At 37.9% G+C, this 15873-nt stretch overlaps 1 protein-coding gene across 2 annotated transcripts in view; it reads left to right on the plus strand.

Moving 5' to 3' along the window:
• WDPCP (WD repeat containing planar cell polarity effector) overlaps positions 1-15873 on the plus strand; it is a 259086-nt gene that overhangs the window by 57718 nt on the left and 185495 nt on the right. For both annotated transcript variants that reach the window (XM_075925595.1, XM_014569024.3), the window contains 2 exons: positions 13741-13825; positions 15314-15358. In XM_075925595.1, coding sequence (XP_075781710.1) covers positions 13765-13825; positions 15314-15358 — 106 coding nt within the window. In that variant the 5' untranslated portion in view covers positions 13741-13764. The remainder of the gene's footprint in view (positions 1-13740; positions 13826-15313; positions 15359-15873) is intronic.

Genomic DNA, 15873 nt, shown 5'->3' on the forward strand with positions numbered 1-15873 from the left:
AGTGCATTTTTTCTTCAAAGTCCCTTTTCCCCCTTCCTATCTGTATAATAACAGCATAAATCTATACTATGGTATTACAATCCACAATTAATTATTGCAATATGAACATTTCTATTTTTCTGTCTTCCTCCAGTGTACTGGTGGAGATGAATATTCCTTAAAATAGAAAAATCGTAAGTCTTTTTCATAGTAACCTGTTTGAAGATCAGAAAGGAGTACAAAGGGAAAAAAGCTATCTGTTTGTGTTTGCAATCAAATCTTGGTTAAAAGGAAGTCTGACATGTAGATGTAGTTCTTTTTTAAATATTGAAGAGAACTAGATACGAGTCTTATTGGATTAACTGGGAGTTATGTGCATCAGCAAAAATATTTAAAATAAATACTAGCAAACAAGATGTTCATATTAACATGAATCTTGAAAATGGCTACAACAAAGGTCACAACCGATGTTCAAATATTAGTGAAATTTAATTTGCTTTCTAGAACAAACACAAAGAAAAGGAGAAGAAAATGGACCATACTAAAGAAGCTACTGATAAATTGTCTGAATGTCAAAACTATTTTAAAATAAAATACCAACAATTACATTTAAAGATAAAATTAAGTAGCTCTTAAGATGTTCTCAGAAAATGTTTTCTTGATTTTTTTTTCCAAACAACTTTTAAGTTTTGGAAGATTTATAACTAGTTTGTCAATGTGTTTTTGAAATTATTTAAATAAATATACAGGCATTTAGCATATCCATTTTAAAAGCTGTGAAGGATAAGAGCTGTTCAGTTCTGTGAGTGTGATGGAGAGAAACTGCCCATCAGCACATAAAAAATTAAAGAGAGCCTACGAACCCAACTAGCCCTGCCCCATAATACCTGCAGCCAATACCTAACCTGAAGGGGAGAGAAAAGGAGAGAAACTGACTCAGTTTGGGGCTGACTGGTGAAAAGGCAGGAGGAGCTAGCTGCCTCCCTACCTGAGGGGAAGGATTGCTAGCCTGCCAGCCAAGGCAGCCACCTGGAAACAAGCACTGTCTCCCTGGTCAAAGGAGACAGAGGGGAAGCCCAGCATCACCTGCCTAAGAGAAACCCAGGTGGCCAAAGCACTGAGATCTGTTGGGATTCCAACCCCACCAAACTTACAACTGGCCTGCCTGGAGGAATCTGGGACCGCAACAGGACACTGCTCCAGGGGCACTCCTAGAGACAGCCACCACAGTGACTTAGACTAGGGATGTTAAATTTAGATTAACTGGCTAATAGAATAGATGCAATTTGCACTGATATTTGATTAGTCAATAAGGGCACCTCTACCTTTGAACACTTCAAAGGCAAAAGTGCTGCTAGGAGCACAGGGCCGGCAGGGGACTACTTGAATCCTCCACTGTCCCCGTGCTCCACGCGGCGTTTCAAAGTGGCAGCACTACATGGAGCCCTGGGTCAGCAGAGGAGTCCTCTTTCACTCTTTGAAGCACCTCCTTCACTCCCCCCCCCCCTTACTTCCTCTTTCTGATAGAGGCAGCAAGGGGAGGGGGGAAGCAACTAGTCAACTAGTGTGTCGATCATCCGATAAGCATTTGCTTATTGGATAGTTGACTAGTCAGTCACACCCCTAACCTGGACTATAGAGCTCATGTGCCAGACTGAAGGGACTGTGTTAGGACATAGACTCTGTGCTGGGAGGTAGCCTACACAGGGGTTGCCTTACACAGGGGTCTGAGTTGAGACTCAGTGGAGTTGGAGGCTCTGGTTCCTTAACTCCCCCCAGCCTTAATGTATGAGGTATCTCATCTAACCATGGGAAAATCAAGCATTCAAACCTCTGCTGTGATACGTAAAAATACACTTGGGGATGTTTTTATTTGGCATTTGGAGTTTGAGGTCTTCGGCTGAACTCAGGTCACATTTTTTAGCTTTTCCTCACAAATTATGAGATCTAAAGTTTTTCTTTTAAAACTGTGCACCAACAAACAAGCATTGCCTACTAATTCAGAGTGATCACAGTTGATAGCGGTGCATGAGGCATCAGTAGTTCCCAGATCTAATTCTAATAATGTGGCTGGGGCTTTTCAGAACAAAAGACCCCATTTATCAGGAGAACTGGAATTATTGATGTCGCCTCAGTTTCACAAAATGAGTTAGTAGTTTCAGAGCTTACACCTGGGCCACAAGGACATGCCATGAAGCTAGCAGTCGGAAGCTACTCTAGCCCTAGTGCGTTGCTGGTGATAGCGGCGGGGTGTGTGTGTGTGCCCTGGTAGGTTTTAAATCACCCAGGTATGGCAAGTGGGGCCAGGAGACATGCACGGGGGTAATGCAAGAGACATCCTCTCCAGAGTCTCTCTAGAGCGGGGTAGGGGGGGAGTGCCACTGATCTGCTAGGAGGATTTGAGGATTGGTACTAGCTCTAAGGTAAATTGAGTGTGAGACCCCTGGAATAGATGACCTCTCAAGATCCCTTCCAACCATACATTTCTATGATTCTGTGATTATTATTGTTATTTAAATATTTTGATTTTGTGTTTGAATAATTTCTTGACGCTTATCTTTACTCAGTTGAAAAAAAGGAATTATCTTCTCTCAGGGCTTTGAAGTGAGAAACTACTTCTGGGAAAATGTAAGATCTGTTGACTTGAAGTTTTGAAAATCTAGACAATTTGAATCAACATTCAGTGGCCAAAAATATGTCGTAAAACTGTTTGGTATTTAGTACTTCTACAATTACCTCATCATGCATGAACACTGGTACTCTGCGGTGTAAGTTACTTACTTGTTGTCAGGTTTTTATAAAGGGCTTAAGGGTCTTCACCAAAATGTGTATGTGAACTTTTCACTGTATGAAGTCACAACCTAGATCAATTGGATCTATCTTTGGTGACCTTTTAACTTTTCACACCCACTCTGTCAGACGGTTGTTACAGATTATAACACTTCCCTGCAGTATCAATTGAACAATGAGTGCCAGGCTTAATTAAGGTTGTTAGAGGTATGACTGATTCATAAACTTAATGTCTCTACCAAATACCATTACCTCAAGTTCATTCCGTTTAGTTATCTTTAATCCTGTTATCTTATAAGTTAGTCAATAGCTGCCTTTCACAAGTGTATATCAATAATCTGCAGTAAAAATATGCATGAAGGTAAGAAAGATGATTTTGTGGATTAGGCAATGGGCTGGAACTCCTGAGATCTGGATTCAATTTCTGAATTGGCCACAATATGTAATTGGCTAACCTTGGGCAAGCCGGATTTTTCTGTTCCTCAGGCCCCTATCAGTCAAATGGGAACATTACTTCCTTACCTCATGAGGGTGTTTTGACGATAAATTCATAAATGTCTATGAGGCACTCAGATACATTGATGATGAGAGCACTGTAAGTGCCCACACAGACAGATTGGTATTTAAATGAGCCTGATAATTTTATCTGTACTGCATCTGTACTTTACTTTAAACTACATCTTTTTCAGCCAGTTTTTTATTGTAGAAACAACTGTTTATTTTTAATTTTCCTCCTCATCATACTAGAGCTATGCCCATATCTCTGTCTCCCACCAAAAATAATTTATATACATGTTTTTGTCAAAATTAGAGAATTGTGTAAGCTTGAGAGGTGTTGTCCAGCTCTAAAGCCATTTTTAGATACCTAAATATGTGGTGTGACGTTTAGGGGTGTGTCTAGTCTACATGGCTCCATCAATGGAGCCATGTAAATTAGTTTACTTGACATAGTCAATGAAGTGGGGATATAAATAATCCCCGCTTCATTAAAATAAAAATGGCCACCGCACTGTGCCGACAATCAACTGATCCGGCACAGCATAGCAGTCTAGACGCGATGCGTTTGACAAGGGAAGCCTTTGTCGACTGCTCCTGTAAACCTCGAGACTTACAGGAGCAGTCGACAAAGGCTTCCCTTGTCGACCGCACCGCATCTAGACTGCCACGCTGTGCCGGATCAGCTGATTGTCGGCACAGCGCAGCGGTCATTTTTATTTTAATGAAGCGGGGATTATTTCAATCCCCGCTTCATTGACTATGTTGAGTAAACAACTTTACATGACTCCGTCAACGGAGCCATGTAGTCTAATCACACCCTAGGAGTGCAGAGCGCTTACAGTGTCCATTGGCTTAAGTACTTCTAAAAATCAGGCCACTTTTATTTATGTGCCTAAATGTGGATTTAGGCGTTTAAAATATAGGCACATAGATGAGAAAATGTTGGCAAGTTTCAGAAGGAAAGTGAATCAACAGTGATATCAAAATAAAATACTTGCCTTTAAAGTGGATTCCCCAAATCTGTGCCAAAACACACATACGCTTCTCTATGGTTTTACTTTTAAAGGGCAATATCCTGTTATTTTCACTCAGCCAACATTTTTGTTGACTTCAGTGAGCCTGACTAAGAACTGAGGAGATATGGAGGGAAAAGAAGGTGGTCATGAAACACTGAATTTTGTAGATAAAAATGCACAATATTTGAGTATGACTTTCAGTACCAATTTATGCCATAGCAATATCTCAACTAAAATAATTAATTACATTAAAGTCTAGGGTTTTAGCATGTGCAGAAAGAATTGAGCAGAGTTTGTAATACATTTTAAGCATGATGGTTAAGTAAGGGCTTGTCTACACACACAAATTGTATTGCTTTAACTAGGCCATTATAATTAAAGAGGTACAGTCATCCTACTTCGGGCAATATTATATTGATATAAAAAGGTTCTTTGTCTGTCCATGCTGCAAGAAAAGCAGAAAGTCATGCATGTTAGGCTGCTATTTTATCTACTATAGATTTTAGAGAATGTGTCTATTTGATCAAGAACTCCTCCTAAATGGTAAGAACTAGGACCACTAAATTCAGTATACAGCTTCCTCTTACTACAACTTAAAGCAAGTTAAGGGTTTGGTTGTGCCAGGATAATGGGATGTGCCTGGAATGGGATTGCTTCTCATAAAACCTAACAGAAATGAGACAATCACCAAAGCAAGTACAGTCCTTAAAATGGACATAAATGAGCAAATGTTGAAAGTGACTGAGCCAACCGGAGCCAAAAGACAGGATGAACCTGGAATAAAATTACTTCTCGGTAAACCTTACAGAAAAGAGTTAAACTGAGAAATTTGGAGTAGTGCTGTGTTTTGGCATAGCTAAATCAATGCTTAAGGTTTTAAAACTAGAATAAAATGTTCTTGGAAACCAAATTGACTTTGGCCCTTTTTTGTGAAAACATAGTGAATTATAAGAGCTTCTAGAAAAAAAGACATGATGGAATTCCTGAATTACAGACCTGAGCAACACTGGATAAATCTGCTAATTCTCTTATAATACCTGGAAGTATCTGGGATCAGATTGTACAGTGCAGGGAAGGAGTGTGTGTGAGGGGCAGCTCAAAATCAGAGATAGGAGCCTTAAACCCCTTTCTTCAGCTTCTTTAAAGGGGACCAAGAAAAGGGGACGTTTGGCTCCCTGACGATGAGGTATAGGAGCCCCAACTCACCTTACAAAGCTCCAATAAGGGATGTGATCCTTCAGATCCTTTTCCAATCCCAATGTATCCAATAAGCATATGCATTCTCTACCAAGTGTTTACAGTGGACATCTGCCATGACTATTATGTATAAATTGTAACATGATAACTTAACACACCTACGCCACCCCACCAGACCAAATCAGCTGTGGCAAAGGTGAAAAAAATTGACGGGGCAGGAAAAATTTCTTCCCAGCTCCACTGGGGAAAAGTGGCAAGTAGTGTGATGCCCACAGCATGTCAAAAGGGAATTGAGGCCTATTCCAAATACATGTGTGACTGGGTTCTTCCATCCTGATCATGGGAAGGAGAGTCTTTCATGGCTGCCTGGGGCATTAATACCCTCCCACTCTTTGTATTAGCAGGTAGGGCAATACAAAGACCTTGGCCTAGCCCCAAATACATCATGCCCTTCCTGTCCATCCCTGCAAGCTTGCTCCCTTCTTCCCTCTCTCCCTCTCTTACAAAGCAACCCTTAAAGGAACAATCTCCTTTTCTTCCAGCAAGCTAGATAAAGACCCAACACACATAAAGGTTCCAGTGGCCTCATTTATATTGGTATAACTGTTCCAATGTGGGAAAGGGAATTAAGCTATATTGGTATAAGGCACCTTTATATTAGTATAACCACACTAAGGCTTGGACAAGTGTATTTCTGTAAAACATCATTCCCGTAATCAAAATAGGTTTACCAATAAGTGAGTGAATCAGGTTGTAGTTAATGTAAAATAGCATAAAATGGAGATACCCATAAATAATCAATACAAATACTTGTCCATCAGCATCTAGAAATATAGAGTGTTTGTAAAAGTGTATTTCAGAACATCTTTTCCCTGCAAATATTTGAACAGAAGTGAACTGACAAGCTTGTTGACATTTTTTCAAGAGATTGCTAATCCAAGAAGTCAAGTACATCTGATCCACAATAAATAGTGGTTCTTCACCATGTGCTCCAGGACTCCGCAACACACAGCTAAGCAACCAAACTGTGCTAAAGAATGATTTCTAGAATCCTGATACAGTAAACTTCCGATAATCTGGCACCTTTGGGACTCAGGGGGTGCCGGATTATTGGATATGCCGGAGTATCAAGAGGTACTCTGGAAGGAGGGCTGTCAGGGGTCGGGGGGGGGGGGGGCGGGTTGGTGGGGAACAGCATGGCATAGGGCGAACCCTCCGCCGTTTTGCATGAAGGCGGGGGAAGCCCCGCGCAGCTGCCGACGACAGGCCAGCTGGGGCTGCAAGCAGCAGTGGCGACTTGGGGACGCGGCGGGGCAGAGCAGCTGAGCTGCTCTGCACCTCTTCTCCAAGTCTGCCACTGGTCAGTTTCAGCAGTGGCAGCAGCGGACTTGGGGAAGCAGCTAGGAGCAGCTCCAATTGTCCGGTTGGCCATAGCACTTCCGGGTTCCAGTTGGTGTCGGACTATCGGGAGTGCTGGACTACTGGATGCCAGACAATTGGAGTTTTACTGTACTTTAAGAGTTAAATAAAAATGCAGTGAATTTCTGATTTTTTTTTTTTACTTATTTTTCAGATCCTGTTTAAGGATCTGATCCTATTATTGGCTCTGCATAGGTGACACATTTAGACCACATGGATCCTCATTGGAATCCATCCCTGCAGAACTAGTTGCTGGATCAGGCCTTCGGTATTCTGAATCTTGGTGCGATAGATAAGCAGCAACTATATTAAATGTAAGATACACATTTAAGATGTGTTCTTAATAGCTATCAGTTGGAGCTAAAGTGTTCTCATTTATAGCTGAACTTTTTATTAGGATGAGATTTATGTAGTAATTTTGATATTTTTAAGGAGTTATATAATTTTTCTACAGTTAAACACTGAAATGCCTTAAAATTAAAAACAGTAAATGTAACATAACTACTTGTAATTACAAAAGACAGGAGTTAGTTTCAGACTTCTAAAACAATAACAAAAACCATGAAGAATTAATTCAGTGGAGCATGAAACAACTTCACAGCATATGGAAATAAATTTACAATGTATGATTTTCATGCCAGGATCCTTAGGTTATCAGATAATGTATTTCCTTTCAACGATTATTCAGCCTTTTTTTTACAATAAGAGTTTCAGTGTGTATTTCATTACAGTATGTACTGTGTGTTGTACACCCATTTACATATTACTTTTTCAAAAGAAAAAAGGCAAGAAACTAATATTTTAAGATAGGCAAGATTTTGTAGTAAGCTGGTTTATAAGAGCACTAGACCAGGGGTTTTCAAACTTTGGGTCATGTCTAGTAAGGATAAACTGCTAGCTGGTTCCGAGGTGCTTTGTTTACCTGCATCTGCAGGTACAGCTAATGGCAGCTCCTAGTGGCTATGGTTCACCATTCCTGGCCAACAGGAGCTGTAGGAAGTGGTGTCCCAGCCCACACCGCTTCTCGCAGCTCCCGTTGGTCGAGAACGGTGTACCATACAGCTCCTGGGAGCTGCAACTGGCCATGCCTGTGGATAATCAGGTGAATAAAACATCACGTGGTCGGCTAGTGGATTACCTTACAAGCCACAACCCAAAGTTTGAAAATCCTAGTCCCCCGGAAGTTGCCGCCAGCCGGGCAGCAAGGCCCCAGGCATCCCAGGGAGCTACCATCCGCGGAGCAGCACTACCTTCACTACTGTGGGTAGTCCCAGGGAGCCCCTCAGACTTTCCAGCCCCCCAGTCCTGATTCCTGCACCCCTTACCCTCTGCCCTAAACCCCCACAAGGACCCAAGGAATGTCAGATGAATTTTCTAGTGCAGGAGTTTTTAAACTTAGATATTAGCATTTTGGTGGAATAAACTATAAAGGAGAATTAAGAATCTGGATTCAGACCACAAACTGATTCCTAGTAAAGAGTTTTGTTTTTGTTTGTTTTAGAATCAGATTTTCTACGTTTTCATTCTGTTTGTAAATGCCTTCCATTATAGCGCACTCAGGTCAAATATTTTTCCCAAACATGATATCCCTGTGAACAAATATAAAGGGAATGATCCTGCTCCTATAAATGTCAATGTATATTTTTCCATTAATTGCCGTGAGAGCAAGATTGAGCTCAAAGAGAGCTACTTGTTTGTACAGGTAACTATTTGTTGTTAAAGCTAGTTAGTCAAGTTACAGTAAAATAAAATAAGACAAGATCACTCCAGCTTTTTAAAATGTGTTTTACATATTTTGCACAACGAAGTAGATTTATCAGTTCATCAAAGTGACAGTACATACCTCCTGAGCTAGCGTATCTGATTGGGCCCAAACTTTATCTCACATAGTTGACTGTTACATTTCTTTAATATCACTGTGCTGCAAGAAATTACTCTCCTTGGTGAAGGAGAAATTGGTCATGAAGAAGAAGAAAAAGAGACTGATCATTGCTGCTCCAGATATGACATCTCAGAAACATAGAATGAATTGTAGAGTGGTTTTCTGGCTTACCTCTTTGCCTGAACACCTGATATCTGATCAGTTATAGCTTTGACAATGAGAAAGGGAATGAGTTCCGGCGATTACAGAGATATAATTCTGATTCCCACCTGGAAATAGTAAGAAAACAAAACTGAGTTTGGGGAGAGATTCTGTCTGGAAGCTAATAAAAATGATAGCCATTTCCTCTCAAATAATTAATCTTTGTTAAAATAAAAAACAATAAAACAAAAAACTCTGTAGTGATATTTTATGAAAATAGAACTTACTTTAGGACTTTGAAAAATGTATGTATAATGCATAGTCAGATACATTTTTCAGCAAAAACATGTGCATAAGTTTATTTTTATATACACATATATATCCTAACTATATATAGAAATAGGTTGTGGAACCTTCCTAGTAAAATAGCTCTTTTTCTTTAATTTTTAAAAATCAGAACTTTTCAAGCTTAAGAAGAGGTTTAAGACAATCAAGGCATCAAAAGTCAGGAAAAAATTAAGGCCATAAATCTTATAAACCAGAAGCAAGAGAAGGGGAAACATAAAAAGTAATTGCAATTGTCCTTACAAATCCTGCAAAGATTTATGTGCTTAAATACAAGCAGATGAGTAATTCCATTTAGCTCAATGGGATATCTCATATGCTTGAAGCATGTGCATAAGGGAGGGTATAACCAATGCAGATAAAAATGTTGTAAACTTAGCAAGTCATTTTTTAAGAGTTAAGAAAATTGTGCAAGAAATCATGTAGTTAGACATTGAGGAGCTATTATTTGATTGTCATGCCTATTCTGAGTTCCTTCAAATATTTTTCCTAGTGGAGCAACATAATTTTGTAATAGTGAATATTAATGCATGTAATGTACCATTTTATTTTAGGGACACAAGTCTTCTATTCATACAGATTCAAGTAAAATATGATTAAACAGAAGATGTCTTGGGATAATTTAGAAGTTTTTCCAGTGGATTGGTGATCACTGAAACAACCCAACTCTAGAACTAGCACTAATTGGTCTTTTTGTTGATAGGGCATAGAGGTCAAGGATTGTGTGGCTCTATAAACCAAATTGTTCCTCACACCTAGATGTGGTACTTCCAGATTAGCCTTGAAGTACATTGTAAGGATCCTTCTTTTGTGAATAAATAGAGGACGTGACTTCCCTGAACAGTCATTTTTTAGTTGAGGACTAAAATATGCTGCTTCAGTTTGATCGCTTCCTTACGTAACTTTTTTTTCAATAATGGAATGAAAATGTTTAAAAATATGAAAAGTTTACGAAAGTTATTATTTGGTACTGAGTGCAAAGCACCTTTCTGTCTTTTTCTTTCTGATACTCGAGGAAAAAAACACTTGAAAGCATTCTTTTGGTGCTTAACCCACTACTTTCCTTTTTGCTCCTCTCTTTGTCTCTCTGACATTCAAGGCTTGGCTCCTAAACAGACTAAAACAAAAATATAATAGTAATAATTAGATGAAAAATCAAGGATTTTATTTTGTGCATTACCATAACTGTTCATGTGTCTCTGTTGGCTCTCATACTTGGAGAAGTTTAAATCGGCTCGGGGGGATGCCATGTTTAGCAGATGCTTTCTACTCACTCTTCATTATAATCCGATTGAGTGAATGGCAACTTTGAAGTTTGCAATGAAGAATTAGCTTAATTTGTGAGTGACAGGGAACCTACAAGCTTGGAAGACGTTGATTGCCAGAATAAAAACATAAGGCTAGCCAGAGAGAATTTTTAAGAAACCAGACCATCAGGTTTGAAATATGCAGATTCCATGTAACCCAAAAAAAGGAGTTTTAGGAATTTTCAGTAAACATCCACCTTCAGAGAAATAAAATGAAAGCTACCTGATGCCATAAGAACTCAGAGTATATTAGTTGTTCAGTGGAAGTGCTCTCCTAATAATCATGATGAAGCAGTATTGTATAGTGAGATCCTTAATGAGTGTAAATCTTGTAGCTCCACTGACAGATGTCTCATGAGAATCTCTTTTTCTCTTACTGATATTGTTGGATTGCTATCTCAGAAAGGTGGTGTTGTGCATTCTGATTCACAGTTACTAAGTTCTTCCACCTCTTGGTTTGGGTCACAAGATGTGAATTATTTATTTGTGATCTGGTGTGCTCTGTGGAACGGTAGGAGTTTTTGGTGCAGTCCAGAAATCCATATATGATGAAAATACAACTCTGGGAAGTGGAAAAGCAGAGGGTAACACTATTTCTAGCTTCTGTGTCTATATATTGGATTATATACGATGTCTAAAGTCTCTCAGCCACTTTTCTTCTGACCTGGTGCTCCTGCTTGCCACTCCATATATATCATCTGCAAGTGGCAGATTCTTTTTTTTTAGTCAAACTACCGTGTCAAGATTTCTGAAAAATGCTGTTAATGTCTTTCCATCAGTCAGAGAACACATTTTATCAAAGACCTTAACTGTTTGATTCTTGAGGATTTGTGTTTTATTTCCACTTGTTGCCAAAGAAACTATTTCAGTTTCAGTAATATCTGCAAGAAGAATGAGAGCACTACAGAATTTATGGGCTCGCCTTCTTTCACCATCTTCCACATGGACAGTGTTGTCCTGGGTCCTCATCCCATACTTATTCCAGAAGTGGAGTCTGAGTTCCAGCAATCTCCCAATGTTCTTAGCAAAATCTCATTTTCACCCCAGGGAAACTATATTGCATTTGCTAGGTGTCATGTGTATTTTAAACTTGTACTTGGATTGACCTAACAGGTTTAGGAACTCAGCGAGATTTTTTTTTTATCATGTTGGGGATCGAAATAAGAGGAACGTTTTTCCCACTCCAGTGTTTTTAAGTGGATTAAACTGTACACTGAGATATTATATGTTAGCTAAGATGAAAGTATGTCAGGGTCTTAAAACAGTCCTCATTGGGGCATATCACTGACGAGTCTTGAATATTTTCATCCTACAACTCTCTTGATTTGAAATTTATGTCAGATGCTTGTTGGGGGAGGGATAGCTCAGTGGTTTAAGCCTTGTCTTGCTAAACCCAGGGTTGTGAGTTCAGTCCTTGAGGAGGCTATTTAAAGATTTGGGGCAAAAATTTGTCAGGGGTGGTACTTGGTCCTGCTGTGAAGGTAGGGGGCTGGACTCAATGACCTTTCAAGGTCCCTTCCAGTTCTAGGAGATATGCAATCTCCATTAATTAATTTCTAATTAGAAGTCCTTTAACTTATCTTTTTGTTCTTGTAGTGCTATTGAGTTTCCCACAGCAGGAAAGGAAAGCGTGTCTCAAATAATTAGGGAAAAAAAGTTTATGTACAGTAGCATACTAACCACAGTTTTTCAAGAGTGGTTCTTTTGCATGTTCATATTAAATGCTTATTTTTCTCTGTTCCTCTGAATTCTGCTGTTATGGGACTATTGGAAGCTGAAGCTTTTTAGGCCTATGACCTTGTTTGTAACCACAGCTCAGAGTATTCGGTGCTACAGAGGTTAGTCAGAGAGGTCCAATGGATACTTTTTTGCCAGAAATGATCAATGGCATGGGAGGAGAGAAGGCCCTGTCTACACTAGGACTTTATTTCTAAATAACCCACTCCCAGTAGATTTTATAAGTGGCGCATCCACACTATTAAGCCCATTATTTCAAAATAACGGACCACAGAATTAAAAATCTGTACTCCTGCTTTCCACAAGAAATAATGCTAATTCCAAAATAGTTATTTCAAAATAACAGTAGTGTGGATGCTCCAGTGCCACTATTTGAAAATAATTACATCCCAGTGCTTCCTGCTGCTCTAAGTCCGAGGTTCTGCGTCCATATTAACAGAACCTGCCTCGGGCTAATTTTGAGGATTCCCCATAGTGTAGGCTAGTTTGAATTTGTTAATTTGGGAGTTATTAAGTCGAATTCACTAATCTCGAAATAGTTTCCTAGTGTAGACATGGCCAAGATTATCCTCATAACTGTGAATATAGAGACAGCACTTCAAAGAAAAAAAAACAGAATTATAATAATTTTACATAAATTCACCTAATAAATTGTATCTGAATGATACGTGTTGTTCTTGTCATTTACTAATAATTTAATGTAACCTCCCTTTGTTTCCCGTGAAAGCCATCAAATCACGTATTTCACATTAATTGTTAGTGCTTGCAAGGTTCCTATCATCATCATTCATAGAGTGTTATGTACAGGCTTGCAGGGTCAAATCCTAAAAGTATATTCTAACATTCTAAGGTCAGACCTTCAAAAATAGCCTCTAATTTTGCTTGCACAGTTATTGACTTGACACGCACATATGTGGTAATGTTACAGGTAAACAGCAGCAAGGACAAAGATAGAGGCTGGCTGTAAATTTTTCTTTAAATATAAAGCAAAAAAAATTTATTTTTCTAAAGTTCATTCTCCTTTAACTCTGACTTTGCTATTGCTGAATATGCAAGCTTTTGTATATGAATGAGAGGCAATCACAATGGTTCAAAGAAATATATTTTAGGTTTTTAAAGACTGTTTCCGATTCTATTATAATACCTACTTAGAATCTAAATAAAATTCATATATACCTATAGCAACATAGTACATTTAATATAATAGAAAGGATATTTTTTCCCCTTAGCTAGCATCGTTTATAGGAGCAGAAATAAAAGCACTACACTGTGTGTGTGTGTGTGTGTGGGGGGGGGTGTTTATGATTCTGCTTTCAGAATATCACCAATGGCAGGCTCTTCTACCACTTTGTTGCCAAGGGACTTTCAGTTTCACTGGTGATAGAAAATAATTAATTTCCACATGTTGTTTCTTTCCTTCTTTTGATAGGACTGAGTTTCCATCTGCCATCAGATGTCTTTCTGCCTGACTGAGATGCACCTGTGGTCTTTGAAGAATACCTTACATGTTGGGGGTAAATCAACTGTGACCAAATTCCAACCTTTTTCTAAAACAGAATAATGAAATCTGTCAATGAATATTCAACTGATATAAAATTCTGAATACTTACATGAAGTTTATTTTTGTACTTGGGGAAAGCAAATGATATAAAAATAGTATGGTAGAATGTGGCCAGCTTCTGTACTTATCTCATCATAGATATGAAACATTCTTGTCAATAAAGAAAAATGTATTAAGATTATATTGTTTAATTCATGCTTCTTTTTAAGAAGCTGTGTGCTGCTTTCTATAGGTTTCACTGCAATAACTAATTTATTGGTATTCATTCATACTTTCCAGTTGATTGCAGAAGCATAAAATGCACTTAATATGTAACAATATTTTATTGCTCGGGCTCTGAACATTTTGAATGAAGAATTGGTATACTTATGGCCTATTTATCATATTAAACTATCATTCCAGTTTTCAAAGTAATTTGAGATACATGACTAATTATCATTCACGTGGAAAAAACCTTTGTACTTCTAGCTTTGCAAGTGCTAAAATCCAATGCTCAACAAATCACTGGTTTTGAAGAGTATGATACCAAAGCCACATTTATTTGACATATAGTCTCTATGACAGTTGGAACAAGACAAATTCTGGTAACACTAAAAGCCATACAAAAATATGACTAATCAAAGGTTGACTCAATATCCTACACCGTCCCCTATATTTATGAGAAGAAGCATGCTGTAATGACAACTAGAGAAAAAAGTTTAATTAATAGCTAGACTGTCCAGAAATGCCTGGCAACCTAAATAAAATAAATAATTATGATAACTGTAATTCAAATCATATTAGGAACTGTTACATTTTAGCAACATGAAATGTTGCTTCATTTGTTGGGAGAAATCAGATTTTAAAATGACAATTCATTATTTTCATTTTTCTTTGTAATGGATTCTAACCTAAGATTGCTTTTGCTTATTACAAATAATACCATATATAAAATTATATCTGAGGAGATAACTATGTAATAAATTGCAGAGCCACATTATACATGAATATATCACACATCTTGTCTTTAACCTGTTGTTCACTGTCTCTCTCTGCTCTTAATCTAACATTTCAAACCTCCAAACAGCTTCAGAAAACCACTATTTTATTTTTAAATTAGTCTGCCACAGAAATGACTTCCACCTTCTTCTCCAAATGAGGAAGTTCTGCCAAAATTTCTCCTGAGGCCTTAGAGGTCAATGTGCAGTAAAATAGCATCTCTTTAAAATCTAGTGAATTAGAGCACCACATAGCTAGAAATGGGAGCTTTTTACCATTGAAAGAGGAGCTTTCCAAAGTGCACTAATATTATTAAAAAAAAAAAAGTTTACAAGGCAGTAGTTGTAACATTGTCAGTCACCAGGAGGCATTGTTTTAAAAGTGGTTTAAATTCATTTCATAAGCTGTATTTTTTTCCATTGACACAGTCACAATTTAATGATATTTTCACTCAATTATGTAGATGAAGACATTGGGATTTATCAATACTATGACAAGAAAGAACCAGGTACGATATAAATTGTATTTAAGGGTTTAAAAAATGTTGAAAACTTTGAAATAGTCTGCTTTGGAAAGAAGTAGTTTGGTTAATGGCATTATGTATAAAATCAGCAATGAACATTTTAATATACAAGGGTCTTTGTATTTCTCTAGAATAAAGAAGCAGTCACACTCTCTGTCCTGAGTAATCCAAATATATTTTTAAACTTTTTATTGCAATAAATTGAACTATAGATAGTTAAATAATTTAATGAAATGAATGGCAAAATAATTGAATTAATTTTCAAGAGACATGACTGAATTCCTTGTCTATTTGGACAGTGATAAACTAAACATCATTCAGGCCTCACAGAGTGTATATTTTCTACTTCACAATGTTGTTTATGCTAGAAAGAAAAATTAATAAATATAAATGTAATGTAATACAGTGTTTCAAATACAGCCAGTCTGACAGTGAGCATTCTAGTATTTTTTTATTTGTTGGAATCCCAGTAGAGGGCATCATAAACACAGAGGAATGCA

The sequence above is a fragment of the Pelodiscus sinensis genome, chromosome 3, assembly GCF_049634645.1.
Source record: "Pelodiscus sinensis isolate JC-2024 chromosome 3, ASM4963464v1, whole genome shotgun sequence".
NCBI classification, from domain to species: Eukaryota; Metazoa; Chordata; order Testudines; family Trionychidae; genus Pelodiscus; species Pelodiscus sinensis.